Genomic DNA, 27,941 nt, shown 5'->3' with positions numbered 1-27,941 from the left:
ATCCTTAGCCTTCTTTGTATATAGACAGTGATCGAAGTCACTACGTTTGTAGCCTTGAGAAAGCATAAACTGGTGGAACTTATGGTACCATGCCCTCGGTGATTGTTTTAAGCCATAAAGACTCTTTAACAACTGGCATACCAAATGTTCCATGCCTTTCTCAACAAACCCTTCTGGCTGCTGCATGTAAATTTCCACATCTAAATCACCATGCAAGAACGCTGTCTTGACATCCATTTGGTGCAACACCAAATCCAATATAGCAACCAATGCAAGAAAGCATCTCAATGTAGTCATCTTAACCACTGGAGAGAAGACTTCATCAAAGTCAATGCCTTGTTCTTGCTTAAAGCCCTTGGCAACAAGCCTTGCTTTGTACTTTGGTTGACTATCATGAGCGGTGATCTTATACCTGTAAACCCATTTACAAGGTAGAGCCTTTTTGCCCTGTGGTAATTTAACCAACTTCCATGTCTGGTTTTTATGCAGAGCTGTCATCTCTGACTGCATGGCCAACTGCCATTTTTTTGAGTCAACCACTTGTAATGCGTCCTTGTAACAAGATGGTTCTCCGCAATCTGTGAGCATGACATAATTTAGAGATGGCACATAACGATCAGGTGGTTTGGAGACACGCTCAGAACGTCTCACCACAACTGATTCTGCCTCTCTAGCCACTATAGGCTGTTCCTGAGCCTGACCATGCTGTCTTGATGTGCTAGCACTAGGTCCATCTTCCCTGAAGACAACTCTTCTGATCTCCTCTGTCTTCTCTGGCTTAGCGTGAAACTTGGCTTCATTGAAATGCACATCATTGCTACGAATAAGCTTTCTGGACTCAGGATCCCAAAGCCGGTAACCCATCTCGCCCGATTCTCCGTAGCCAAGAAATATACACTTCTTGCTCTTTGGTTCTAACTTATTTCTGAACTCCTTAGGAATATGGCTATAAGCTTCACAACCAAAGACTCTGAGATGCTTATACGAAGGTGCCTTGCCTGTCCATAGCATCTCGGCCACTGCACTCTTATCCAGAACCCTACTAGGAGACCTATTGATCAAATGGACTGCTGTAGCCACTGCTTCCGCCCAAAATCCATCAGGCAAATCAGCATTTGACAACATGCTTCTGACCTTCTCTTGTATGGTCCTATTCATACGTTCTGCAACCCCATTCTGTGAAGGATTATATGGTGCAGTAAGTTCCCGCTTAATCCCTTTTTCTTCACAAAAGTCTTGAAAAGCTTTGGAAACGTACTCTCCACCATTGTCAGTTCTCAAGCACTTCAGCTTCTGACCACTCTGATTCTCCACCAGCTGCAAGAATGTCTTAAAGACCTTGAGCACCTCATCCTTGTGCTTCAAGAAGTAAACCCATACTTTGCGAGAATAGTCATCTATGAATGTACAAAAGTACGCTGCTCCCCCTAGTGACAAACTAGGCATTGGTCCGCATAGGTCACTGTGTACAAGAGCTAACCGTTCGTCCCTACGATTCCTCTTTGATCTGTGCGGTTCCTGTGTTTGCTTACCATAAACACAATGCTCACAAAACTCGAAATCTTGAAATGAAAAGCCAGGCAAATAACCATAATGAGAAAGTATTTCCATTCCTCTTTTTGACATATGTCCCAACCTACGATGCCACAGTGACACACTTGGCTGCTCAATCAGATTAATTACATGGTTTTTAACCTCTGAAACATGTAAAGTGTACAGAGTTCCTGACTTGCTGCCATGTGCTACAGTCATCGAACCTTTGGAGATCTTCCAAGCGCTGTTCCCAAAAACTGTCACATAACCCGCATCATCCAACTTCCCTGTACTAATCAAGCTCTTTCGGATTGCTGGAACATGTCTGACATTCTTGAGCCATAAATAAGAGCCATTCTGAAACTTCAACTGCACATCTCCCACTCCAAGTATGTCACAAACCTGCTCATTGCCAAGTCTGACATAATCTTTAGTAGCCACATATGATGTAAACCACTCTTTGTGCGGAGAAACATGTAAAGATGCCCCTGAGTCGATAATCCAATCACTCATAGCATGTCCATCCTCTGCAGTCAAGAAAACAGAATCAAGATTGCTTGTAAGGAAGATGTCACCAGCTGCTATACCAGAATCACTGTCTGAACCAGATCCTGTGACATTCACCTCTTCAATCTTCACTGAACTCTTCTTTTCATCTTGCTCAGAACTCTTTGTTTTGCCTTTTTCTTGTTTCCACTTCGTACAGTCTCGCTTCATGTGACCCTTCTTGCCACAATGGTAGCATTCTATGTCATCCTTTGACTTCGAATCACGAGACTTACTTCGGTTTTGTGCCTTCTTACCCTTCTTCTCTTTAAACTGTTGTCTCCCTCGAACGACCAAAGCGCTATTGCCTTTGCCTTTGTCAATGTTCTTCCTGTTCACTTCCTCTGTGAGCAAGCTGCCTTCTACATTGGCACTTGTAAGACCTTCTGGCGCGACAGAATTACTTAACGTTGTACGAAAAGTATTCCAACTGTCTGGCAAAGTGATTAAGAGAAACATAGCCTTCACTGAATCTGGAAAGACTATCTCCTGTGCTGTTAACTGGCTGAAAATTGTATGAAATTCATTCAGATGATTTGACATGGCTGTCCCTTCCTTCATCTTCAAATCCACCAATTTCTTGAGCCAGTAAATCTGAGAAGCAGCACTTTGTTTCTCGTACATACCACATAGCTTTTGCCATACGCCATACGCTGTAGTCTCTTCTGCTACGTTGAAGTAAACATTTTCTGCCAGTGTCAGCATGATTGTGGAACAAGCTAACTCGTCAAGCTCTTCCCACTCATCTTCAGCCATAAATTCTGGTCTCTCCCCTTTGAGCTTCAGTGGCTTCACTTGTTTTTTCTGCACCAAAACCTGCCAAATCTGCTTCTTCCAGAATGGAAAGTTTGTGCCATCCAGCTTCTTTATGTTGTAAAGAGTCTCACTGTGAGAAGATGCCATATCTGCCAAACTGTTTACTCCTGAGAAAAATCCGGCAGAGTTTCCCCTGTAAACTGGCCTCTGTACACAATAAACAAGCTATAATCAACAAGCTGAACACCTCTCCTCAGGAACTGTCAGTATTTTGAAAATTTTTGACAGAGTCTCCCCTGTAAACTGAGCTCTGGGAACCAAAAGATAGCTCAAGAAACAATCATAAATAGCTGACCAATGACAAATCTAAAAAATCCCTGTAATATGCTGTCCTGTAAGCATACACTGTCTCCTCTCTGGGCGATGACAGAACCTGTATCTGTCTCAAGACTGAACTCTGAACAATGCCTCAACGGCCTGACGCATAAGATGCAATCCAGTGTCTACACAAAGTCATACATCCTAAGGGATAAAAGTCGCCGAAGAGGATGCGTGTAGAGGGGAACTCCAGCAACCTAATCCACCTCACACTGGGTAACCCAGCCCCCAGTGCTTGGCTTCAAAAAACCTCACACACGACCCTCTCAGATGGCTCAGCAAACTGCCCAGAACTAGCATACATCCTATAATAGACCAATCACTGTCCTATGACCGCTGCGGCGGTCTGTCTGCTAGCGTGACTCACAACTAGCAGACCCACAATCACAGTACATCAATCTGCAATACATGCCAGTGGTGTCAAGCCGTCGTATGGCCACACCTCCCCTGGAACCTGGCAAGCACAAGAAGTAGCAATGCAGACTGCAATATATATATCTGATGATATATATGTGTACCTGGTCTATAGATGATGCTCTGAAGACGAATAAGTGATGTATGTCGATGTCGATATTGATGTCGACCACCTCCTGCTTGCCAATCTACACAAGACGGATTTCTTTGCGGCTGAAATCTATCTTCTGCTGTAGTGCTCAGAACGAAATTCTGAGGGCATCAACGGCTTCGAAAGGGGGGTAAAACCCCAGGTCACCTGTTGGAAACGCTCCCGGAACGCCGAGTGTGAATTTTCGAACTCCGGATCCAGAATCTGCCAGAAAAGTGCGCGCGCGCGCGATTGCGCAAATCCGCACTGAACCAAGGCTCTGATACCAATTGAAGTCGCGGAGCGGAGCGTGGGTCGACTCTCTCTCTCACACACACACACAGTGAGCTTACACAGTACAGTACGCAGAGATCTGTTAGAAGGGTTATCTCCCAAATCCTTAGTATTCACAAAGAATATGTTAGTATATACAAAGAGTTAGAGGTAAGTGAGTTAGGCGGGCGGCCGGCCATATCCGCATAAGAGGCCACTTGGGCTTTAATCCCAACAGTACAATACAATTCTTTGTGTTCCTTCAAGACTAGCTAGTGCAATCAAGATGAAAGCTTCATGCACTAACCAAAACACTTAACAAACACAACTTTAATTATCCCCGTTCTCAGACCCAAGACCTCACACACCTTCGAAGATGGTGAGAGTTAGTAGGGTATGAGAGTAGATTGAGAGGAAGAAGGAGTATCTTACGAGAAAGATGTACATCTCCTCACTTAATCACTCATAATAGCATAGCTTAGCTTAGCTTAGTAATTAGCTTGGTAGAGGAGATGAGCATGCATTGAAGCTTGGCTCTTGGTTGGATTTGCATCCACATGCCAAGAGAGTGTTGATGTAGGCTTCTATTCACATCACAAGCTTGGAGTAGGTGATGAGCTCTCCATTAAAGCTTGGGAAGAGATAGTCTTCGTTGCTTCACACATAGACTGTGTGTGAGTGTGTGTGTGATAATGCCTTGCAAAAATCAGTCCCCTCTCTCTCTTGGGCGAGCCCCCTTGCTATTTGCTCTTCCTGCAGCCTCATTGGCCCTCCCCAAGTCAAGCCAATCACAATTAAGCAGCATAAGTGATAGCCTTCTGACATGTGTCACCCTTTCCCCTTTTGTGAGAGCTTTAGGTAATTAAATAATTAAACTAAACTCTCATTGGACCCCTTTGCCTCCTGGCCAATAGGAATCAGGCAAGCCATGGGGCTCCTGAATGCTCATTGGACCCCTTGGGAGACTGCCCAATAGTCTTCTAAGAGACTTAATTCTCATTGGTTTCTGTTATTAAATGTTTTTAAATTAATTAAACTAGATTTACTCTAGCTTAATTCTCATTGGTCCACTTCAAGGGTCATCCAATAGAAATTGGCACACCTTGTGGGCATCTGGGCTAGGGAGCTGACATGTGTCCCTCATTCCCTTTGTGTAAAGGGAGCCTCTGTGTGTGTGTGTGTGTGTGTGTGTGTGTGTGTGTGTGTGTGTGTGTGTGTGTGTGTGTGTGGCTTTCTCTCTCATCCCCTAGAAGAAGGGCTCGCCCCCTCCCATGTAGGGATGTGCAAAGACTTTTAGGGCACACACAAAGCATCCAATTTTCCCTAGGGTTGACCTTTGGACACAACCTTTGAATTTTGGAACCTTAGCATTTTGGAAGTCTTAATGGGCTGAACCTTAGGGTCTTTTTAGCCCATTGTTGCACATGGCTCTTTTGCAGATGGCCCCCCCTTTGGATCCCTATTTTCCCTCCTTTGGATCCCTACTGTGGCCGGTCTGCTAACTTAACCAATATTCTAGCTTTTTCTCCCCTGGCACTTCCCCACATTAAATGATCAGTTTAATATGAGAAAATCATATAGGAGAATTAGATATTGATTATTATGACATTATCCTCTTGTCCTTTCTTGACAAAATCGTGAGGCTGCATTACATAAATTTCCTCAAATATGTCACCATTCAAGAAAGCAGCAGTAACAATGTCTAATTGATGTACATCCCAACCAAAATGAGCTACCAATGCACAATAGGCATACGACAAGTGGGAGCTACCATCCGGCTTGCGTTTCAACTTGTAAACCCACTTCGTACCAATGGCCTTTTTGCCAGGAGGCAAATCACATAAAGTCCATGTGTCATTTTCTATAAGTGCATCATATTTTGATTGCATGGCAGCCATCCAATTTTTTGAATTATGTGCTTCATCAAAAGACAGAGGTTCCTCAACATCATGTAAGCTAGACACAACCAAAGCATAACAATCTGATGCATAAGATGCATGGTGAGAGCCTGAACGAGTACGACTAGACAAAGGTGCATCCAATTTACTATCACACAATGTATGCACCAGTCATTTTGGCATACCTCTAGCCTGCTCATTTTCAACCCTTTCCTCATCAAGTACATCATGTACATCTACATCAAATCTGTAACATTTTCAGAAACCCCCATAGGCTGTACAATTGCCTCTTGGAATTTACATTCGCACTTCCATCACTAAAAAGAGGCAACAAAGTGTCATAAATGTCATGTGAGCTTACAATACTGTCTCTAGTACATAACAGCAAGGGCTGCACAGAATCTTCCACAAACACAACATTCCGTGAAACTAGAAAACGCTTTGTTTTTGGATAATCATCCTGTAAACTTTTCTTCAACACTATGACCAGTAAAAATAAATTTGACAGCCTTATCATCCAATTTTTTGCGTTGTGTTTGTGGCACCAAAGCATATGCCAAACAACCGAAAACAGCATGTACTCAATAGAAGGCTTTCTATCATGCCATGCTTCATATGGAGTAATAGACTGCAAAGCTTTCGTAGGACACCTATTTAGTACATAAGTGGCACACATGATGGCCTCAAGCCAAAAGGAGTGCGGCAAAGCTTGACTTTTGACCATACATCGTGCCATTTCCGTAAGCGACAAGTTTTCCCTCTCAGCAACACCATTTTGCTGAGGCGTATAAGGCATTGTATATTGGTGCAAGCCTGGAATAATCATCAACAAAATTTAAGAAGTAAAGGTAATTGCCCAAGGACGGAGTTTGCAAGGGCCCACAAACATCACTATGCACAAGCTGCAATCCGCATGTCGCCCTAACTGAACCATCCTTAGAACGTTGCATCTTACCCAAAACAAAGCCTTCACAAACGTGCTTGATAGGTGCTTCAAGAGGTGGCAAAGAAGCAAGCCATATGAGATTTCTGCAAACGCAACAAATTGGCAAAATTCAGATGACCAAAACATGCATGGCAAAGTTTTGCATATGAAATAGTCTTAGAATCCAAAACTGCATTTGCAAAATTTTGCCCACACTTGTCATACAAAGTGAGCTTAAACAACCCACGGCATAAAATGCCAGATGCAACAATTTCATTACTAAAACTAAGATCATGTAGTGTACATCTGTCATCCACAAATTTGACTACAAGACCAAGTCTAGCAAGTGCAGATACATACAAAAGATTCTTCTTGATCCTAGATGTGTGAAAGAACTGCCATTTGCAGCAGTAAGCACAATCTTTTCAACTCCTTGAACCGGATAAGAGGCATTGTTGTCACAAGTAACTGAATTCCCATGAGGGACAAACTCAAGAGAGGTGAACAAATGACTATGTGAGGTAATGTGCTTTGTAGCACCACTGTCAAAATACCACACATGTGAATCTGCAACAACTGACATGCATGCATCATGTGCAACAGGATTCTAGGTACACTCTGCACTAAAAGCCCATTTTGCATCAACATCAGCATCAAAGTCTCCTTTCACAGAAGACTCAACAACAATTGCATTTATAGTGGAGCCAACATTTGCAGTGGAACCACCCTCTTTCTTCTTAGCCTCTTTGGCCTTCAACTTAGGACATTGATCAAGTGATCATTAGCTTTACAATAATGGCAACGCATCTTCTTTTTGCCCTTATATCACCAAAATTTCCAGACGAATTGTTGCCAACAGAAGCATTAGGAACATGTGATTTTCCACTCACAGAAGAACCATAAGAAGTGGTTGCATTACTGTTACCACCCTTTCTTTGAGCAGCAATAAAAGCATGTTCAAATGCACGCTGTCTAGTCCTGTTTTTTCTAGAAAGTGACTCTTGCAACAGAAATATGCACAATGCATCAGACTTGACAACTTCAGGATTTCCTTGGGTCATAAGTCTCCAAGTACTAGCAAAATTCTGGTAAGAGTTTGACAAGGCATCAAGAACAGTCTGCACAAGGGAACTCTCTAAACTGACTTCACCTGCAGAAATAAGTTGCTCATTAATATCCTTGACACTAGCAAGAAAAGTGTCCATATCATCTTCCTCATGCATAATCTTCGACTCCAGTTCTTTACACAACAATGTAGTTTTTGCCTCATTAAGGCTTACATAAAGACCAACCAGAATATCCCAAGCGTGTTTTGCAGATTTCACTGAACAAATGTGAGGAGTAATGGTGTGCTTCACAGACAACGCAATCAATGCATGAGCCTACACATCATTTACATCCCAACGAGCTTGTTCTACCGTAGGCAAAACAACTCTAACAGCATTGCAGCAAGACCTACAACATCCTCAACATCGCCTACATCCTTAGAACTAGGACGTACATCAATGCCCTGCAAAATATTCTAGACGCCCTTTGACACAAGAACATGTTCCATCATGTAAGCCCACATAGGGTAATTGTTCCCATTCAATCTGTCCTCAACAACAAACATCATGAACACATCTGTGTTATTGTCAGCCACGGTAAATGCTGCACCTGATGTGAAAGCTGCCCAAAAAGGGGAGAAACAAAGCGGGAACAACACGCACTATATACCACAAACCATAGAAGACTGTAACATTTAATGGTCTAGTAACTTGTATGTAGCAGAAACTAGCATGGCCATAGTGAGCATTTCATTAGAATAGATTCCTAATGAGAATAACAAAAGTGCTTGGGTGGAGAGAGCAACAAAAAGTATAACACCTAGTTAGATAGCACAAAAGAGAAAGAAATTAAGCAATTGACAACATTTGAGGACCGGATTTGCATAGAGCCGGTCCCCCCTCCAAAAAGCTTTGTATTATGGTTTCTCCCATCAAGAGAGAAATTTTACAATACAGTTCTTTGTGTTCATTCAATACTAGCTAGTACAATGAAAATAAAAACTTCAAGCACTAAGCAAAACACTTATCAAACACAACATCAATTCCCTCACGGTCTCAGACCCAAGACCTCACACACCTTCGAAGATGGTGAGAGCTAACAAGGTATGAGAGTAGATTGAGAGGAAGAAGGAGTAGTCTTACGAGAAAGATGTACATCTCCTCACATAATCACTCATATTAGCATAGCTTAGCTTAGTAATTAGCATGGTAGAGGAGATGAGAATGCATTGAAGCTTGGCTCTTGGTTGGATTTGCATCACAAAGGCAAGAGTTGTTGGTGCAAGCCTCCTTTCTCACAAGCTTGGAGTAGGTGATAAGCTTTTCATTAAAGCTTGAGAAGAGAGAGAGAGCCTTCTTACTCTACACATGAGCTTGTGTGAGTGTGTGTGGATAATTCCCTTTGAAAAATCAGCCCCCTCTCTCGCTCTTGGTTGACCCCTCTTGCTATTTGCTCTTGCTAGCACCTCATTGGACCTCCCCAGGCTTAGCCAATAGGATTTCAAGAGTATAAGTGATAGTCTTCTGAAATGTGTCCCCATTTCCCGTTTTGTGAGAGCTTTAGGTAATTAATTAATTCAGCTAAACTCTCATTGGACCCCTTTGCCTCCTGGCCAATAGGAATCAAGCAAGCCATTGGGCTGCTGAATGCTCATTGGACCCCTTGGGAGACTATCCAATAGTCTTTAAGAGAGCTTAATTCTTATTGGTTCTTTTATTAAGTGCTTTTAAATTAATTAAACTAGATTTACACTAAACTAATTTTCATTGGTCCACCTCCATGGCCATGCAATAGGATTTGAGTACACCTTGTGGACATCTGGCCTAGGAAGCTGACATGTGTCCCTCTTTCCCCTTGTGTACAAATGAAGCTTGTGAGTGTGTGTGGGTGTTTCTCTCTCATCCCCTACTTCTTGGGCTCGCCCCCTCCTATGTAGGGACTTGTGAAGACTTTTGTACACACACACAAAGCATCCAAATTTCTTAAGCTTTGACATTTGGACACAACCTTTGAATTTTGGAACCTTAGCATTTTGGAAGTCTTAATGGGCTGAATCTTAGTGTCTGTTAAGCCCATTGTTGCACATAGCTCTTTTGCAAATGGCCCCCCTTTTGGATCCCTATTTTCCCTCCTTTGGATCCCTACTGTGGCCGGTCTACCAACTTAACCAATGTTCTAGCTCTTTCTCCATTGGCACTTACCCATATTAAATGATCAGTTTACCATGAGAAAAGCATTTAGGAGAATTAAGTATTAGTTATTATGACAAAGACTGTAAGGGACATGTTCTGCAAAAAACAACACTAACAAAAATTCTGCACAAAATGACGAAATAGCATGTGTACTGCGTGTAGTGGAAACGGAGACCAAAATGACTTGGAATCAAAAATCTGAGCAGACTAAACTCTACAAGCTTGCTCGAAATTTTTACCGACCTACGAACGTTGGCCAAAGCTCGCTGAGATTGGAGAAAGTGAATAGACGTGTGCTGAAGCTGCTGGCGACTAAGCCCAAGAGGACGCAACCTGCTCTGATACCAATTGTTGAAATTAGGATTGCAGGAAACACACAGCTTGGAGAAGAAGAAGGTAGCTCAAGGCACACATCAGAGAGTGTATTACTTAGTGTGCAATGGAAAGATAGATAACCCTAGTATGATGGACGTATATACAATGCATGGGGAGGAAAACCTCCAAGTGAGGGAAAAAATGCCCCGACGATCCTAAGTGCGTTCACACACATCATTACCACATGTATATGGTAACATATTTGACTAAAATAACACTCTTCTTTTTGTGAGAGCCTTCTCGCTTTGACAAAATCTTCATAACTTTGTAGAATTTAATCTTTTATATTATTTTAACATTTATTTTTTTATCATTCATCTTTGATGAGTCGTTATCAAACATGGACATGATTTTGTATTTATGTCATAGGCCTTACATAATTTCTTTCTTCCTATGTCTCCTATTGGGATTTATGGCAAAGAGAATAGGGTTGCACTCTGACGTATCTTATAGGAGCTATGCAAAAACAAGTTGGGCATGTTGGTTCTCTAGCTTTCTAAAACATAGGTCAACTATATGACCAAGCCGCTTGCGAAACGTACACCTTTTACCGTTGTCCTTGGTAAGGAAAGCTTTAATGGAAGAGTCAAAATCTAATGTCTTTCTCTTGTCTTCATCCATGAAAATAGCAATCATCTCCTCATATGGCATTTCTCTGCCTACCATGAGTTAGTAACTATCTCTATGAACTTGTATTCTTCAGCAAGATTGTTCAAAAAGGATGGCCTTTTTGTCATCATCAAATGGAGAAGCCTTGAGAGTAGCAAGTCGTTGAAACAAAAGACTCAATAGTCTTTAGATGCTTTTTAATAAAATGTGGAATTGAATAGCTTCAATTGCGAAAAAACTTGGAACTATCTCCAAAAAACCGTACTTCTTTAGCTATCTTTGTGAGATCGAGATAATAGAGAGATTATTTGTCAAGCCAAGACCAATGAGAGCAAGGGTCGATTGAATTTGGTCTATCCATGCCGAATGTTGACCATCTTCCAAAAACCCTCTCACCATAAGGAATTGTACATTTGTCTTCCATAGTGAGAAGCCCATTCTAGTGAACTTCTCAATGGTGATATCATTTTTGAGCATTACCATTATAAGAATGTTTTTGGCTATGGTGTGAAATCAAATGTTGCTATTGATCACCTTAAAACCTTCTACCATACGTTGGAGATTATGGCCAAGGGTGGCATTATAGACAGAGGGAGTTGTCAGTATCATTCATAGCAAGAACTAGAGTCCAAGTCGGTGATGACAAGCAAATAGCTCACATGGGAGGACTACATCAAGCCGGGTTTGCTTAGGTTCGATCGATGCTTAGAGCAATTGCATCGACTACGATTGCTAGGCTACATATGAGCAAGATGTGGAGTTCGAGCGGTCCTTAGTTCAGCTAAGGCCTCTAGTGTCTACTTTGAGAAAGATAGGGGGTGTGTGTGCTTATGAAAGTCTAGGGGAGAAGACCCTAAATGCTTAATCCTGAATGGTAAGATTAGCCAGATGGGTAATTTCTTTATCTGATGTTAATAAGTAAAAGGTATAGATGAGGAAATACTAACTTTCTTCATTTTGATGCATCATGAGACAGATGGAGCTGGCTTTTGCAACATGGTGCCTCACCCCATGGTCTCTTAAAGACAAGGATCAAATCATTGTTGACACTATGGCCAAATTATTATGGAAGGGATGGTCCTTCAGAATATCATTTTCACATCTGCAAGATTGAATAAAAGGCATCAAAATCATTAAGGAAAGTTAGCTTGAAGTTTGATCTATGTAGATGGTTTCTTCAATCAAGGTCTCTTTTTAAAAAAACCATAATAGTGAGGATTTGTATTAGAAAGAGAACAAAATTACAACATGCGACACAGGGAGTGCAACCGAGAGTCAAGATCAAATAGCCTACACCGATATATCAACCAGGGCAAAGTCCAAACAAATAACAATCACAAGAGGATTTATAAATTCTCATGTAAGGAAACGAGTCTTTTCCAACGTTTTTCTTACAGTGAATAACATCACGAGCTTCAGCTCGAGATGCACCACACCTAGGTAAGTACGACATTAATTTTCTCGTGTAAGAAAACTGAGTCTTTTCCAATGTTTTTCATACAATGAATAACATCACTAGGTTTTGCTCAAGAGGCACCACATACCTAGATAGGTAAGATTGGGGGGGTAGGGGACCACCGGCCCCCACATTGATTCGGCAATCTTCAACCCCCAATTGTACCTAGCTAGGTATGTGGTGCCTCCCTCTCAAGCTCATGATATTGAGGTCAGAATATGGGAATTTTTGTGAGATTCTGTCCAAAACTTGTGAATGGACTCGAGAGGGTCTCAATCTAGTGTATGTGGAGAATAAGGTGCATTAAAGACGTGAACAAAAGAGAATTCAAAATTTGATTGATGAAGGGAGCTTTTTCGAGGAAGTCAAGGCAGTTACAAGAGGTACAAAGAAAAAGAGCCAGAAAGAAATGAAGCGAAGGAAAGAAGCACCAAAAGCATTGGAAAGGAAGCTGTTGGTAAGATACATATATGCTATTATTTGGGCGTTTACAAAAGAAGGCAAGCTGGGTAGGTCACCACCACCACCACCACCACCAAAATAGAGCATTCCTCTATTCCACTACGCTAGTGTACAACATTATATACGCTCATTATACATAACGTTCTGCTCTGCTTCAAGCAAGCTAAATATGGCTATGGCTTCTTCTGCTCAAAGCTATGGCTTTCTCTGCCTAATATTGGCTTCTTTGATGCCGTGCAGCATGTTCGGCTTTGCTATGGCACCCTCTGCATCGAGTTGATCCATGACAGCGCTTCCGCGTCCAGCTCCAAATCGAGCATTTCTGCCAAGCTGATGCTCTCTTGATGCATTTGCGATCGTCCACCATCGCACTCCCACAGACTTTCTTCATCTTGCTCAGTCAAAAACTCCCGTAGGAAGCGAGTAAACTCCTCCTCTGCGTCTGCGCTTCCCACTGATGAAGAGCTCAGCGGCGACGGAGGACAGGTGTTTGCAACAGCCGAAGCGGCATGAAGAAGAGTACTCGTTTCCGCTTTGGTACTGGCGAAATTATGGCGTGAGCTTCTTGTCGGCTGAGGGCTGGGGTTTCGCATTCTGCATCTCTGCGAAGTTGTGGGGGGAGAGGGGGAAGGCAAGGGGATGCAAAACTCATGGACGAGGCGCTTGCGAGCTGTAGATGGCGATGGCTCGGCCTCGTCTGAGGAAGAGTCGTCTGTGGCGTCTGGGTCGGTGCAGACGACGCGGATTCTCCATTCGCAGCAGGAGGGGGAGGCACGCCAAGGCGTTTTGGAGAGGTCAGGGGGAGGGGAGAAGGCAGGGTTTGAGAACCTGGGCTTCTTGAGGCGCTTGGAGATCATCTTGGAGGGCTTGGGCAGAGGCATGGTGTGTGTGTGTGTGTGAGAGAGAGAGAGAGAGAGAGAGAGAGAGAATCAGAGAGTCAAGCAGCAATGAGCGCCTGTGTATTAGACGATGTGAGAGTGGGTGGCTAAAAGTGCCAAAGTCGAGAAATGGCGTGAGACGCAAGGTTTATATTTACGTCGCCTGAACACTTCTTTTCCCGCCCAAGTTTCAGGGCCCCGTAGACAAGTCACAGCGCACTGCTGAGTCCCCCTGCGCCACGTGGCCACCAACTCCTTTTGGCGCCAAATTTACAATTGGGATTTGCAAGGCCACATGAGATTGATGGCAATTTAGCATCATTGGTGAATTCGAAAACATAGGACCAAGCCATCGAGAGAGATCCACCATCGATTTCGTCATCTTGTCTCACGGTGCCAATTAGGACAAAGGTAAGACTCGAGCCTTCGTGGCCTCAATTACCCTATCGCATGACCTTTGGGTTGAATGTTATTATTTTTATAAAATAAAAGAAAAAAATAAAGAGACAAAGAGGGGAAAAAAGAGAGGAAAGGGTGGATAGAGGGGAGCAAGATTCATATTCTATGCTTGGCCTGTTCAAGAACATAGGAAACCTCCTTATGGAAAACATGCACCCTTCGTGACCCCAAGGGCAGGCGGAAAGACCAAAAGGTATCCTAAAAACCAAGGAGCTACAAAGCTTTTTCACCTCTTACTGTTAGTTAAATAAACTAGGTGTGAAGAGGAGGGACATCAATAGAGTAAGACAAAGAAAGAAAGGTTGGTTGGTTCAACATTTAGGTTCAAATGTGGCCAAGTGATTAGGATGGCGCTTTCGGACATCCTGTGTGAGAATGCACGTATTGCTACCAAAAAAATAGAGTAAGGCAAAGCAAGAAAAAGAGCGAGACAAAGAGTCCTTCAAAGCTTCTGTGAGGAGGGGCATATTCTTTCAAAGCGATGCATCGTAGAGGATAGAGTTTACCCCCTCCCTCCATGTGAGCTATCAATCCAGGCAGTGTTCACAAAAAATAGGCCTTTAGTGTATTTTTAAAGGACAAAGATGGAAAATTTCCGGGCAATTTTTGGAGGGTCACCTTGATGGAAACCGGCTAAACTTTGAAGGATTTTAATGTAAAAACCAGGCACAACCTAAATGAGAGTCGAGACAAAAAGGTAGAATTCTCCTATCTAGGTAAACCCCCATCTTTGGGAGAATTCTGTGTTGGTCTATGACTTTGACAAAAATTGTAAAACAATAATCCACCATCCACGCATAGCAATGTGTGAATGAGCTCTTTGCTAGGTAATGCCCTCCTCTTCATTTCCCACCATGCCAGCCCATGGGCATGCACAAGGAGTGAAGCTCAAGGCTCATTTATTGCCCCCTTTCATTTCACACTTGTGATTCCTTTATTGGCCCTTTTTGTACACCCCTCGTACCCTTTACATATGCCTTATGACCCAAGCATGCCTTTATAAATTTTGCTGCAGTCTTCACTTTACACATGCCCAAGGGTCAACATCCAAGCTTTGAACTTATGCACACCCATATGTGGCTCCTTTTGCTAGGGCGATTACAACTATGCATGTCCATTGTGTGCACCTCCACACAAGCTAGAGCACACAAGTATGACCTAAACCAAACTCTAGTTACCACTAATTTCTCGGTGTAGCTTAACCCAAGTCAAGCTAGGCTAATGTGATCCTCCTTCACAAGAAGATTTAGAAATTTTCTCATGTAGGAGAACGGAATCTGTTACAATGTTTTCCATACAATGCACAACATCATGTGCTTTTGCTCAAGAGGCATTGCATACCTAGCTAGGTACGATTGGGGGTAAGGGCAGGTGGACAATGTTTTCCATACATCACGAGCTTCTGCTCGAGAGGCACCGCATACCTAGCTAGGTACGATTGGGGGCAAGGGATCGCCGGCCCGGAGGGGGGCAAGGGCCGGCGGACAATGTTTTCCATACAATGCACAACATCATGAGCTTTTGCTCGAGAGGCACCGCATACCTAGCTAGGTACGATTGGGGGCAGGGGACCCCCGGGCCTCCCTACGGGCCGGCGATCCCCTGCCCCCAATCGTACCTAGCTAGGTATGCGGTGCCTCCCTCACCGAAGCTCATGATGTTGGGTAAGTCACAGTGTGGGAAGAATTTGTCCAAAACGTCTGGTGAGCTTGTGAGTCGTGAATAAACTTTCAGGAGGGCCCAAGATCATCAAACATTGTGGGCCATTTGCTTTATCAAGGCCCAACAAGAACAAACGGTGAAATCCACACAATCTACATTTAAAGCTTTTGTTGTCCTTACACAATCTCAAATTTTAGTCTATTGGGAGACCACTGTCACTAGGTTTCCTTTATTAAAAAAGGGTCGTTTCTAAACTCACCAAAATGTAATTTTTTTGTGGTTTTCCTAATATAATACACTCACTAATGTGAGTTTTGCAAAAAAAAAAGGTTTGTTTTGAGCATCTAGAGCCCAAGCTTAAGGGCCACCACTGGCAAAGGGCACTAAAAGACAGGTCTTTCAAGAGCCCCATGGCAAACATGTGCCTTCCGGGTGTAGTACCATAGGAGTCACCAACCCTAGAAAAGCAAACACTCTCTCAAGTGTTATCGTGCTTAGAATGTGGCACTGTGCACATCTACACGTTCATGCATATCAATTTTTTTAGTTTTACAAAAGTCTCCTCAGGAAGGAATTCAGAAAGACTTTGATTGCCTTTTATTAAGTATCTGCATTGTTATTAGCCCCCCCCCCCCCCCCCCCCCCCCTCTCCTTTAAAAGGACCTTAGAGAACGGCGACTTAAGGAGTGCATTCGTTGAAGTATGGTTTGGTCCCATGATGATGTTTGAACTTGCTTTCATTTAAGAACCTCCTAGAAGTCCATTTTCATTAAATTGTTTTATCCCTACTGCTTCCTGGTGGAGCTTGGAAAAATGCTGAGAGCTTAGGGCATCCATGTGCCATCTTTTTTTTTGGTAGCAAATCACACATATCATGGGCGAGATGATACAAACATCCTTATGAGCGCACAAGGTCGTTTGGTCGTCTTCGAACCCATGACCCAGGTTACAGAAGTCAAAGACTCAACCAACCAAGCTAGCTCCTTTGGACATCCCATGTGCCATCTTAAGAGTGACTCCACGAGGCTTCCACGCGTCCATTTCCTACCTCACCCTGCATCATGTACGCTTGTTGTGGATTCAGTCATGGCTTCCAGACAACACCTGCCGCCTATACGGGTCAAAAAGAGGACACTGCAGAGGGCTTTTTAGGGCAACAAATTGGGGTGGCAGGTTTGTGGGTTGGGGCTGGCGACCAGAGAGGGGATACTGCAGTGTAGGGCTCAACAACACTAGACAAGTGGGTGAGGTATCTAACGACGGTAAGGCTTCTACCTTTGGCATCAGAAGGGGAGGGGACCGATGTTGTGGAAAACCAACAAGGCTCTCCAAGAGAGCCACACAGTAACATGGTGTAATTTGCACGCACTTGGATATTATTTATGTTCCACTCATCCTCATTAAAATGAGACTAGATGATCCTTGAAATCACCTCAAACAAAATCTTATGGGCATGGATTTGGCTTCTAACGAATATGATTCAATGCCTTTATCTGTTGCGGCAATGTCAACCATAACTGAGATACCATTCATGTGTGCCTATCATTACGCTATGTGAACCAGTTGAATTGACAAAAAAAACCTGAAAGCCAGTCTTTGCAGACCATAAGGAGCCCTAGACCAAATACATTAACCAACATGACATGTGGGATAGAACAATAATCCCTCACTTTGGAAAAGCAAGATCTTCAAGAAGGAATGAGCCAACTTGGTGGATGGACAACCAAGACAGAACCATGCTTGATGAAGCACAAAACACCTTAAATTTCTCGGAAAGGAATCTTATGTTTAAGTCGAAGGAGTTGAACGATTCCAAAGAGAGCTTGTAGACTACATGAACACTCTGATCCACAAAGAGATAGACCTTGAGATGGGATCCAAGCTTCACTTAAAAACCTAATTCAACTCAAATCTGGTGCTAGGAGACACAAAATAATGCGATTAAGGCCTTCATTGAACCTTTCATCTAGAGCACATGAAGCCAATCGCTCACACAATACACCTGCGCTCACCCCAAACCAGAGCACATAAAGGGGCTAGCAGTGATTCGTGTTGAAATCCTGTTAGAAGCCTCGTTGGCTAGCTAGCTGGGAAAACCAGTCCTCGATTTCTCTTATCACACTTAGAGCTAGTCACCCAAAAATGGGTCACCATGTTAGTACATGCTCCTATACCAAGGGATTTGGTTGTCCGGTTATCCTTGTGTGCTAAGCAGAGTCTCCAAGTAGTGTGTCTTGGAAAAAAAGGGGATGTTTTGGGGTCTATTCACATGTCCTAGTTTGCAACTAATTGCAATCCAAAATCAAGTTCCCTAGTTCCCTTGCAAGCTTCCCTTGGCGAATGCTTTTGGTGGGAAACAAGATGAGAGGAGAGACTCATGAAATGTTCTCTTAAAACTATGCAAGATGCACCTTTTCCTAGTGAAACCATTGGCAAGCCTTTTGTCATTTTGTGGAGTTGCACCTCTACTCCACCTCCCATGGGTGGAACGAGTGCGTAATCAATTGTGAATCGGTTGCCAACTTCTCCGCCAACTACGGTACACAAGAACTGAAATGTTTTCAAAATATTTGCAATCGATTGCAAACCGGAGGTTGGTGTGAGCTGGCCCTCTGATGCCAGTATATTTGATTGAGACTTGGGAGCATCATAGTGCTTGCTAAACAAGACAATCTTATTTGTCATTAAAAAACCAAGCAAAAATAGGCACTATGGAGGGGGGCCCAAGAGGGTCATCTATTTGAGTGGTACATCTAAAAATGGGCAACACATTTCCCTCCAATAGTGGATTACCACACAAATTTGATGCATCTTTTACTTTTTTGTCATCTAAAGCCAACCCGAGAGAGAGAGAGAGAGAGAGAGAGAGAGAGAGAGAGAGAGAGAGAGAGAGAGGAATAAGAAGAAGACGAAGAAGAAGATTTTTTTGTTCATTATAGCATTGTAGAAACAATCTCAACAGACTGATCCATCAAACAACTCTCGCACTCAAGACCTGTTTGTCAAGAGGAACTAGGACAAAGAGACCTCAAAGATCCCTCACAGGACTTGAACCTAAGAATTTTTATTTGAGAGGGAGCTATCTATAACCAATATAGCATATTTAGGGGAAAAAGAAAGACAACACACACACACACACACACACATTATCCCTTAGTAGATATTATATTATCTATTGCTTTGCTCCATTTGGATCCAATCTATGCATGTACATGGGGAAATTTCCTAGTCAACGAAAAGTATAAGTGTTTTTATGATTCGATATAAATATATCGTATAATTAATATGTGTCATAAAATCTAATATCTAACTTTACCAAATGATTATCTCATATTAAACTCATCATTTAATATGTGAAGATAAAAGGGAACAAGAGTTATGATATCGTTATGTGCTTCTGTACGTATCTCAGCAGGGGACCAAAGGGAGAGATGTTTCCATCTCAATAGGGGTCCAAAAGGAGATGGTCTACCAAAGAGCAATGTGCAATAAGTGCTTCTAGACTTATCTCAGTAGGGGACCAAGAGGAGAGATGGTTACATCTCAATAGGGATCCAAAAGGAGATAATCTATCAAAGAGCAACATGCATCTAATGGAGCTTAAAAGACCTTAGGGCTAGCTTAGTTAAAGCCTCCAAAGGTTAGTGTTAAAAGTCCTTAGACCTAGAACCATTAGGTACTTTAAACCTTAGGCAAGCTAGGGTTGATCTTGAGGTGCTTCAGGTAAGTAAGGTGCTTGTCGTGCTTAATGAATAAGGTGCTTGATGACCAAGGTGCTTGAGGTGTTCAAGTCAAAGATGAGCCCTAAAGGTAGGGGCATGAGAGAGAACACACACACACACACACACACACACACACACACACACACACTCAAGTCAAGCCCAAGACTCAAGAGGCATTAAGGCCACATGTCAGGCCCCTAGCAATATTACCCTCATAATGTGCTTGAATCTATTGGATAACCTATAGGAAGGTCCAATGAGAATTTAGATTCAATTAAATAACTAATTTCTTTCTCTCAAGGGGGGAAAGGAGGACACTTGACCAAATGCTAAAATTAAAATAATTAAGATCTTTCTCTCAAAGGGGGAAAGGAGGACACTTGTCCAAATGCTACACCCCTTGCTTGTTATGATTAGGGTCATTCATTGGCTAGCCCAAGGCTTGAGCCAATAGGCTTGTAGCAAGAGTAAAGTAGCAAAAACGGATCCTCTCTCTCTCTCTCTCTCTCTCTCTCTCATATACTCCACAAACCACACACACACACTCCCCCATTGTGTGTTGCGCACACAAGTCATCTCCTTCTCCAAGCTTGAGAAGTGGAGAGCCTACACTAACACCCCTTGGCTATGAAATGCAAATCCAACCAAGAGTTATGCTCAAAGTAATGCTTATCAATCTCTCTATCTTCATTATCACTATGATAAGCTATGCTCTAAGAGTGATTATATATGAGGAGACTACTTCTTTCTTGTAGAGATACATCTTCTTCTCTTTATCTTCCTCACTCCTTGCTAGCTCTCATCACCTTTGAAGGTGTTTGAGGTCTTGGGATTGAGGCCCGGGACAACTCAATGTTTTTGCAAGTTAGTTACGAGCATGATATTGGTGCATGAAGCTTACCATCTTCATGGCATCAACAATGTCTCAAGGAACACAAAGCATGTATTATACCAAGTCTCTCTACCAAGGAGATTCTATAATACAAAAGGCTTTTGGAGGGGGGACTGGCTCCAAGTAAATCCGGTCCTCAACTATTGTCAATTGCTCTAATTCTCTCTGTTTTTTGCAAGTATTTTTCATGCCAAGCTAACTAGGTATAATGTGTATTTTGCTACCTTCAATCAAGTACTCTCATTATGTTTATTAAGAATCCTTTTAAGGAAATGCTTACTATTGTTACTTATATCCGCTACAATCCATGTTATTAGCCATAAGCTATTGGTTTCTCTTTTCTTGTTTAAGAGGAGAGGTCCTAAAAGTTTTTCTTATGAGAGGTTTTTAAGCTACCAAAGAATAAGTTAGCATACACCTAAATTTTGTTAGCAGGGCTGACAATAATAAAGAGAGTAGAATGAATATTAATGACTTTGATTTTGCACATGAAGGTACTACTAATGATGTCCCTATGCTTGTGAATTATCTTGTCACCAGGCTTCAACAAGCCATGGGCAACCCCGCTCTACAAGGTGAAGTTCTCCCCCAAGTTGACACCCATGGAATTCTCCAAACTCCCCAAGAAGAGAGAGCCTCTAGGAAGTCTCTTGATGAGACTACCAAAAGAGGACTCTCTAAGATGAGGGAAGAGGAGGATCCACACAAAAGTGAAAGAAGTGAATCTCGAAACACTTCGGAAGATGTGGCTCCACGAAGACAACGGACACAAAGATCTTTAACTCCTTCAAAGAGAAAAATATCATCGCGTAGCCTCTCTCCTCGAAAATCCAAGAGGGAAGAGAGGAACCAAAAGAAGAAAAAGGAGAGAAAGAGGTCACCCTCCTCTCCATCTTCCTCTTCTTTCAATGAAAGTAGTGGTTCATTTTCCAAAGATCCCAAAAGGAGAGGTCATCAAAAATCTTATGCTGCTTGGAAAAGGGCTAACAAGCTCAAGAAGTTCAAAGAGGGAGGAAAGAACATCTCTTTTCTCACCTATGATGGCACCTTTGGTGCCACAGACAAAGTTTATCTAGCAATTTGATGCAGCCTTTGGAAATGAGGGCTTCACGAAGCCCTCTAAGCTATGACATGTAGCTATACACTTTCAAAAGTACTTTAGACAATGATGGACTAGCCTATGGGTTAGCCTATGGGTTGACAATAAAGCTCCAAAAACATGGAAAACCCTAAGAACTTACATAATGAAGCAGTTTCTTGCAAGCGATGCCAAATGCAAAGTTCTCACGGAATGGTGAATCTTGAAGCTATCTCCCTATGAGTCTATCCACAAGTACGTGGACAAGTTTTGGGATTTACATCTTAAAGCTACTGTCTACAAAAAGATAGACTTTGGAGACAAAAACAACCATGTTGTGTTGGGCTTTTTGAAGATATGGCCGAGTATGTCAACTCTCAATGGCCTAGGACCATCTCTGCGGTCATACACCATACTATGGTCGCCTCGCAAATCAATTGCCAACAAGGGGCTAAGAGGAATTCTAAGCCCATGTAAATTAAAGAGAAAAATGAACCTAGAGGGACAGATAATGCTCAAAATTCTTCCAAAGGAAACTCTAGCAACAACTCTAAAGCTAAGGAGAAAGGAGTCTACAAAGGCAAGAATCGATCTCTCATGAGGAGATAGAGCATTATCGCAAAAGATAAATGTTTCTATGCAATAGAGATTTATCTCCTCTTGTTTATCACAATGAGAGCATTTCTATGCAATAGAGCTTCTACCAGGAAGCTCACCGCCTAATAAACCTCCTTATGGAGTTTCACAAGCTCAACAAGAGGAGATCATGAGGCAAGTGCATGAACTAGTAGAAAAAGGAATGGTGAGGCCTAGCTCTTCTCCATTTTGTTCACCAGTCCTTTTAGTGCAAAAGAAAGATGTCACATATCGCATGTGTGTCGACTATAGAGCACTAAATAGGATTACTATCAAAAATAGATTTCTCGTGCCATGGGTGGAAGATTAAATTGATAAGCTACAAGGGTCTACCTACTTCAGTAGGGTTGACCTTAAAAGTGTCTATCATCAAATAAGGATAGTCTATGAAGATATTGTAAAGACAGCCTTTCGCACAACATTCGGTCTTTACAAATATCTTGTCATACCTTTTGGCTTGACAAATTCTCCAGCTACATTCAATTGCATGATGGAGAAAATTTTCAGGCCTCATCGTAAGTTTACTGGAGTGTTCTTTGATGATATAATCATCTACTCCAATTCATTGCAAGAGCACAAGCAACCTCTCAAGGTAATCTTTCGAGTTTTGAGAGACTATAAGCTTTTCACTAATCACTGAAAGGAAAAGTGATTTTTTTAAAACAAGAGATTCAATACTTAGGTTACATTATCTCTAAGGATGACATCCATATGGATCCAACAAAGCTAGAGGTAATAAAAGGATGTTCTAATCCAAGGAATCTACATGAGTTACGAAGCTTTATAGGTATGTGTGCATACTATAGATGCTTCATAGAAACACTTTCGCTAATAGCAAGCCCATTACATGACTTAACAAAAAATAACGTTAAGTATCTATGGACTGCAAAAGAGAAAGAAGCTTTTGAAAAGCTTAAGGAGAAGCTTATCTATGTGCTTACACTACAGGATCTCTCCAATCCATTTGAGGTCCAATGTGTGGTGTGATTGCCTTGGAGCTGTTTTGCTTCAAGAAAGGCATGCCATAGCATATGAGAGTCAAAGACTCAACTTTGACGAGAAAGTGTTGGACATATACAAAAAGGAGTTATTAGCTATTCTACATGCCCTAGACACGTGGAAGCACTATCTCTTGGGGACTCCATTCATCCTACGGATGGATCAACAAAGCCTCAAGTACTTCATGACACAAACCAAGTTATCCGACAAACAAATGAGGTGGGAAAATTTTCTTTTGCAATTTAATTTTCATATTTCTCACATTGCTGGCAAGCACTATCAAGTGGTTGATGCACTATTACGATGAAAACCAAGGGCAAATGTCGTGTCTATAGCAACTCACAATTATCTATCTTTCATGATAGATGAGTATGCTACTGACCCCAATTTCAAGGATGCAACTTTAGCCCTTGCATTAGGGAAGAAAGAGGAACCATTCACCTTGCAGGATGGTTACCTTCTCTATGGAAATAGGCTGTGTGTTACTACCTCACTCTATGAGAAAGTAATGTATGAATCTCATGCTCCTCCTTATGCAAGGAATAGAGGGATTCAACCTACTCTTCGAGGTGTAGAGATATACTGCTATTGGCCTACCATGAAAGTAGACATACAAGAGTATGTTTCAAAATGTGTAGTATGTGAAAAAGATGAAGTATGATAGAGGGAAGCAACGTGGACTGCTCCAGCCATTACCAATTCTTGATTCACCATGGGAGAGCATATCCATGGATTTTATCTTTGGATTGCCCAAGTCTATCCATGGGAATACAGGAATATGGACAATAGTCGACAGGTTTAGCAAACAAGCACACTTTATACCTGTCAGAAAGAATATTAAGGCACATCATGGCAACTCTCTTCATATCTCAGATTTTCAAGTAACATGACTTGCCAACATCCATAGTGTCCGATAGAGATCCTAGGATGACCAATAACTTCTAGAAGGGTCTCTTTGAAAATCTAGGTATAAGGTTAAATTTCTCTTTGGCCTATCACCCACAAATGGATGGCCAGAGTGAGATAGCTAACCTTACAATCTTGGATCCAATAAAAAACTATATTACAAAAGTAGATCAACACTCACAATGGGAAAAGTAATTACCCCTTGTAGAGTATGCTAACAATAACAATGTACAAACTTCTACAAGAAAGACACCTTTCGAGGTCATAGAGGGTAGATCTAAAAGTCCCTTGCTACTTAAGCTACATGGGAAGATCTTCGCTGATGTGATGAGTATAGCCGAGACCTACACTAAAAAGTTGCTGCTAACAAGCACGTACGAGCCTTAACCTTTATAGAAAATGATTGGGTCTTGCTAAAGTTCCCTAAGGCTTGCCTACGGCAAGCCTTAACCTTTATAGAAAATGATTGGGTCTTGCTAAAGTTTGCCCGTGGCTCGCCTACGCCAAACCACGGGCAAGAATCCTACGGATCACCAGAAATATTATTTTAAGTTAGCAAAAAGATACTATGGTCCTTTTCAAATTCTTAAGCCAATAACCGAGATGGCTTATCAATCTAAGTTGCCCAATCATTGGATCATACACAACGCTTTTCATGTGAGCCTACTCAAGACTTACAAAGGAGACCCACCAAAAGAAGCAATAATTGAAGATCCTCCGGAGATTGAAGATCAAGAAGAGGTGCTCCAACCCGAATCCGTCCTTCACCATGAAGACAAGGTATTAAGAAACGGTAAGATTATCTGACTATATCTTATTAAGTTTAAGAATTATCCTTTTAAAGATACTAGATGGATGCAAGGAACCTAGCTTAAGGATAAAATTGTCCTTGTCAATGCTTACAATGATGCCTTAGAGTAAACATATGAAAATGCATTAATTAACAATGTTTTTGTCTTATAAGACTCTCTCTTTCTTTTATTGTGCACAAAATTCAAGAAGTATGCATGTTTAGGATCATGTTTGTGGCGATGACATCTCCCAAACACCAAGTAGAACTTGTCACTCTACCTTGGAAGTATGATATGGACTAAAGAGTAGACATGCTTGTGGAAGCTAAGTCTCCTGAGCACCAAATGGATTAGTAATCCATTTTGGAATGATGTCGTAGGGCAAAAAGGGATCCTCTACCCACTAAGAAACATGGACTAATGACTAGGCTTTATCTTCTCTACCTCATAATTGAGGACGACGATGATTTCAAGAGAGACGTAATGCCATAAAATTTAATATCTAACTTTACCAAATGATTTTCTCATATTAGACTGATCATTTAATCAGGGAAGATGAAAGGGGAACAAGAATTAGGATATAGTTATATGCTTTTAGACCTATCTCAGCAGGGGAACAAAAGGAGAGATGGTTGCATCTCAATAGGGGTCGAGAAGCATATGGTCTACCAAAGAGCGATGTGCAATAAGTGCTTCTAGACTTATCTCAGTAGGGGATCAAGAGGATAGATGGTTACATCTCAATAGGGGTCCAAAAGGAGATAGTCTATCAAAGAGAAATGAGCATATAATGGAGCTTAAAAGACCTTAGGGCTAGCTTCATTAAAGCCTCCAAAAGTCAGTGTTAAAATTCCTTAGACCTAGGACCATTAGGTACTTTAGACCTTAGGCAAGCTAGGGTTGAGCTTGAGGTGCTTCAGGTAAATAAGGTGCTTGTCGTGCTTCATGACTAAGGTGCTTGAGGTGCTTGTCATGCTTGATGACCAAGGTGCTTGAGGTGTTCAAGTCAAAGATGAGCCCTAAAGGTAGGGGCATGCGAAAACACACACACACACACTTATCTACATGGGCAGAAGATAATGTCCCATTATCTCATACTTAGTGACTTGCTCCCCTATTCTGTGCAACCTTGGACTTGGCGTTTACCTAGCTTGCTCTGGCTCACAGTATCCTTAACACACATTGAGAGTATCATAATGTTCTATGGCAAGGTCTTGGTTTGACCACTAGCAATTATTCGAAGGAGATTCTCTTTCATTAATAGGGTTAGCTGAGACATAATGACATGCCTATTCTCTCTCACACACACACATGCACACATCTACATGGGCAGAAGATAAGGTCCCATTTTTCTCACACTTACTCACGGGCCACATTATTCTGTGCAACTTTGGACTTGGCGTTTACCTAGCTGCTCCGCCTCACAATATCCATAACACACATGGGGTTATCTGAGTCCCCACTGGCTGATTCGAAGGTACAGTAATTCCCTCACACACAAAAATGCATCCCAATTGGTGTACATAGACCCTACCATTTCCACATTGTTCGACTGGAAGGTTATTGGAGGTTGTCACTGGAGTTTGGTTCATTCAATAAATCTATGCTGCATCTATTCACGAATTTATGCCTATCGTGTATATACGCATGGCTTGATACTGGTCAATTACGTACTTTGTAATCTTGTTCTAATTTGACTGATCCCTACTTGGTTTACCACCTGTCTAATGGGACCGATGCAAGGTGGCCAACTTTATGTACAAAGGGATTCTCCAAACTAATTTTTAACTCCTTTGTTAAGGCTTACCAAACTTGTTGGTGGTGGCGAGTAAGTCAAATGCTTAGCTGTGCACCTTCATAATCTCGCGAGCCTTGAATACATCTCCTACTACTATTTATACATGCATCAAAGTTTCTGCAGTAACGCATCCCTCACTCTTGCGCTCATACACACACACACACACACACACACACACACACACACACACACACACACACACACACGAGAGTGCGGTCTCTATCTCTCACTTTCTCTATCGGGTACGCACGCACTCACATCGCCCCAAGATTTTCAATACTGATCTCCTCCATCTTGTTGCCTGTCTCGCCGCTGCTCCAGTAAATATGGAGAGCTTTTGTTCTCAGGTTCTCTCTCTCTCTCTCTCTCTCTCTCTCTCTCTCTCTCTCTCTCATAGCCACACACACACACACACACACACACAAGGGAATTGTTGCGCGTAGACTCCCTCGGCTCACCTACCATATAGTTGTTCCTGGTTGCATAGCATGAATACACATCGTAGTATCTGGCTCCTAAGATGGCTATCATGGGGACACAAATTTTTGCAACTTTCTGTTGGATGGAAATAGGTGTGGGCTCAACTCCCTGGCTATTGAAAGATGGCATCACTTGTAAATGTAGAATTGAAGAATACATCCATCGTCACGGTGTTGCTCTGGTTACCGACATATGCTTTATTTGGCGATCTCGCAGACTTGAGATCTTGGGTCCGTTTGAGGTCATCTAAAAGGCCAAGGGTGCCCAACTAATAAAGCTTAGTGTGGGAACTGAAAAAACAGAGAGAAGACCAGAAAAAACGTGGAGAAGAGAGGAGGAACAGCCGCAGGTGTGTTTTTGGGGTTTTCGGAGCCTGTTTTGGTCGTAAACTGCTCATCCGAGGTCGGATTTGAGCACTTTGACATTGTAGACTGGGGTTTTGGGCCGTTCCGGACGCGATGGCGCTGTCCATTTTGCCAAATTCCTCACTCTTTTTCTGCTGTTTTTCTGTGTATGTTTCTCCTATGAGCGAAGTTTCTACTCCAGTTTGTGATTGTATCTGGCTTATTTTACCCATATTGTGTGAGCTATTTGCCCCATTGGTGTTGGCCCAAGCTCATTTGTATCTAATTATCAGAAGTTCTCC

The 27,941-nt window shown here is 42.2% G+C and overlaps 1 protein-coding gene across 1 annotated transcript; it reads right to left on the bottom strand.

The window, feature by feature from the left end:
• Positions 1-12,955: 12,955 nt before the first annotated feature.
• Positions 12,956-14,102, bottom strand: LOC147429681 (uncharacterized). The gene has a single exon (XM_086495242.1). The coding sequence runs from the start codon at positions 13,873-13,875 to the stop codon at positions 13,249-13,251; it is 627 nt and encodes a 208-aa protein (XP_086351368.1). The 5' UTR covers positions 13,876-14,102; the 3' UTR covers positions 12,956-13,248.
• Between the last annotated feature and the right edge of the window lie 13,839 nt (positions 14,103-27,941).

The sequence above is a fragment of the Adiantum capillus-veneris genome, chromosome 22, assembly GCF_014529385.1.
Source record: "Adiantum capillus-veneris isolate H3 chromosome 22, ASM1452938v2, whole genome shotgun sequence".
In the NCBI taxonomy this organism is placed as follows: domain Eukaryota; kingdom Viridiplantae; phylum Streptophyta; class Polypodiopsida; order Polypodiales; family Pteridaceae; genus Adiantum; species Adiantum capillus-veneris.
The sequence above is the reverse complement of the archived record's forward strand: the minus strand, read 5'-3'. Positions and strand labels throughout refer to the sequence as shown.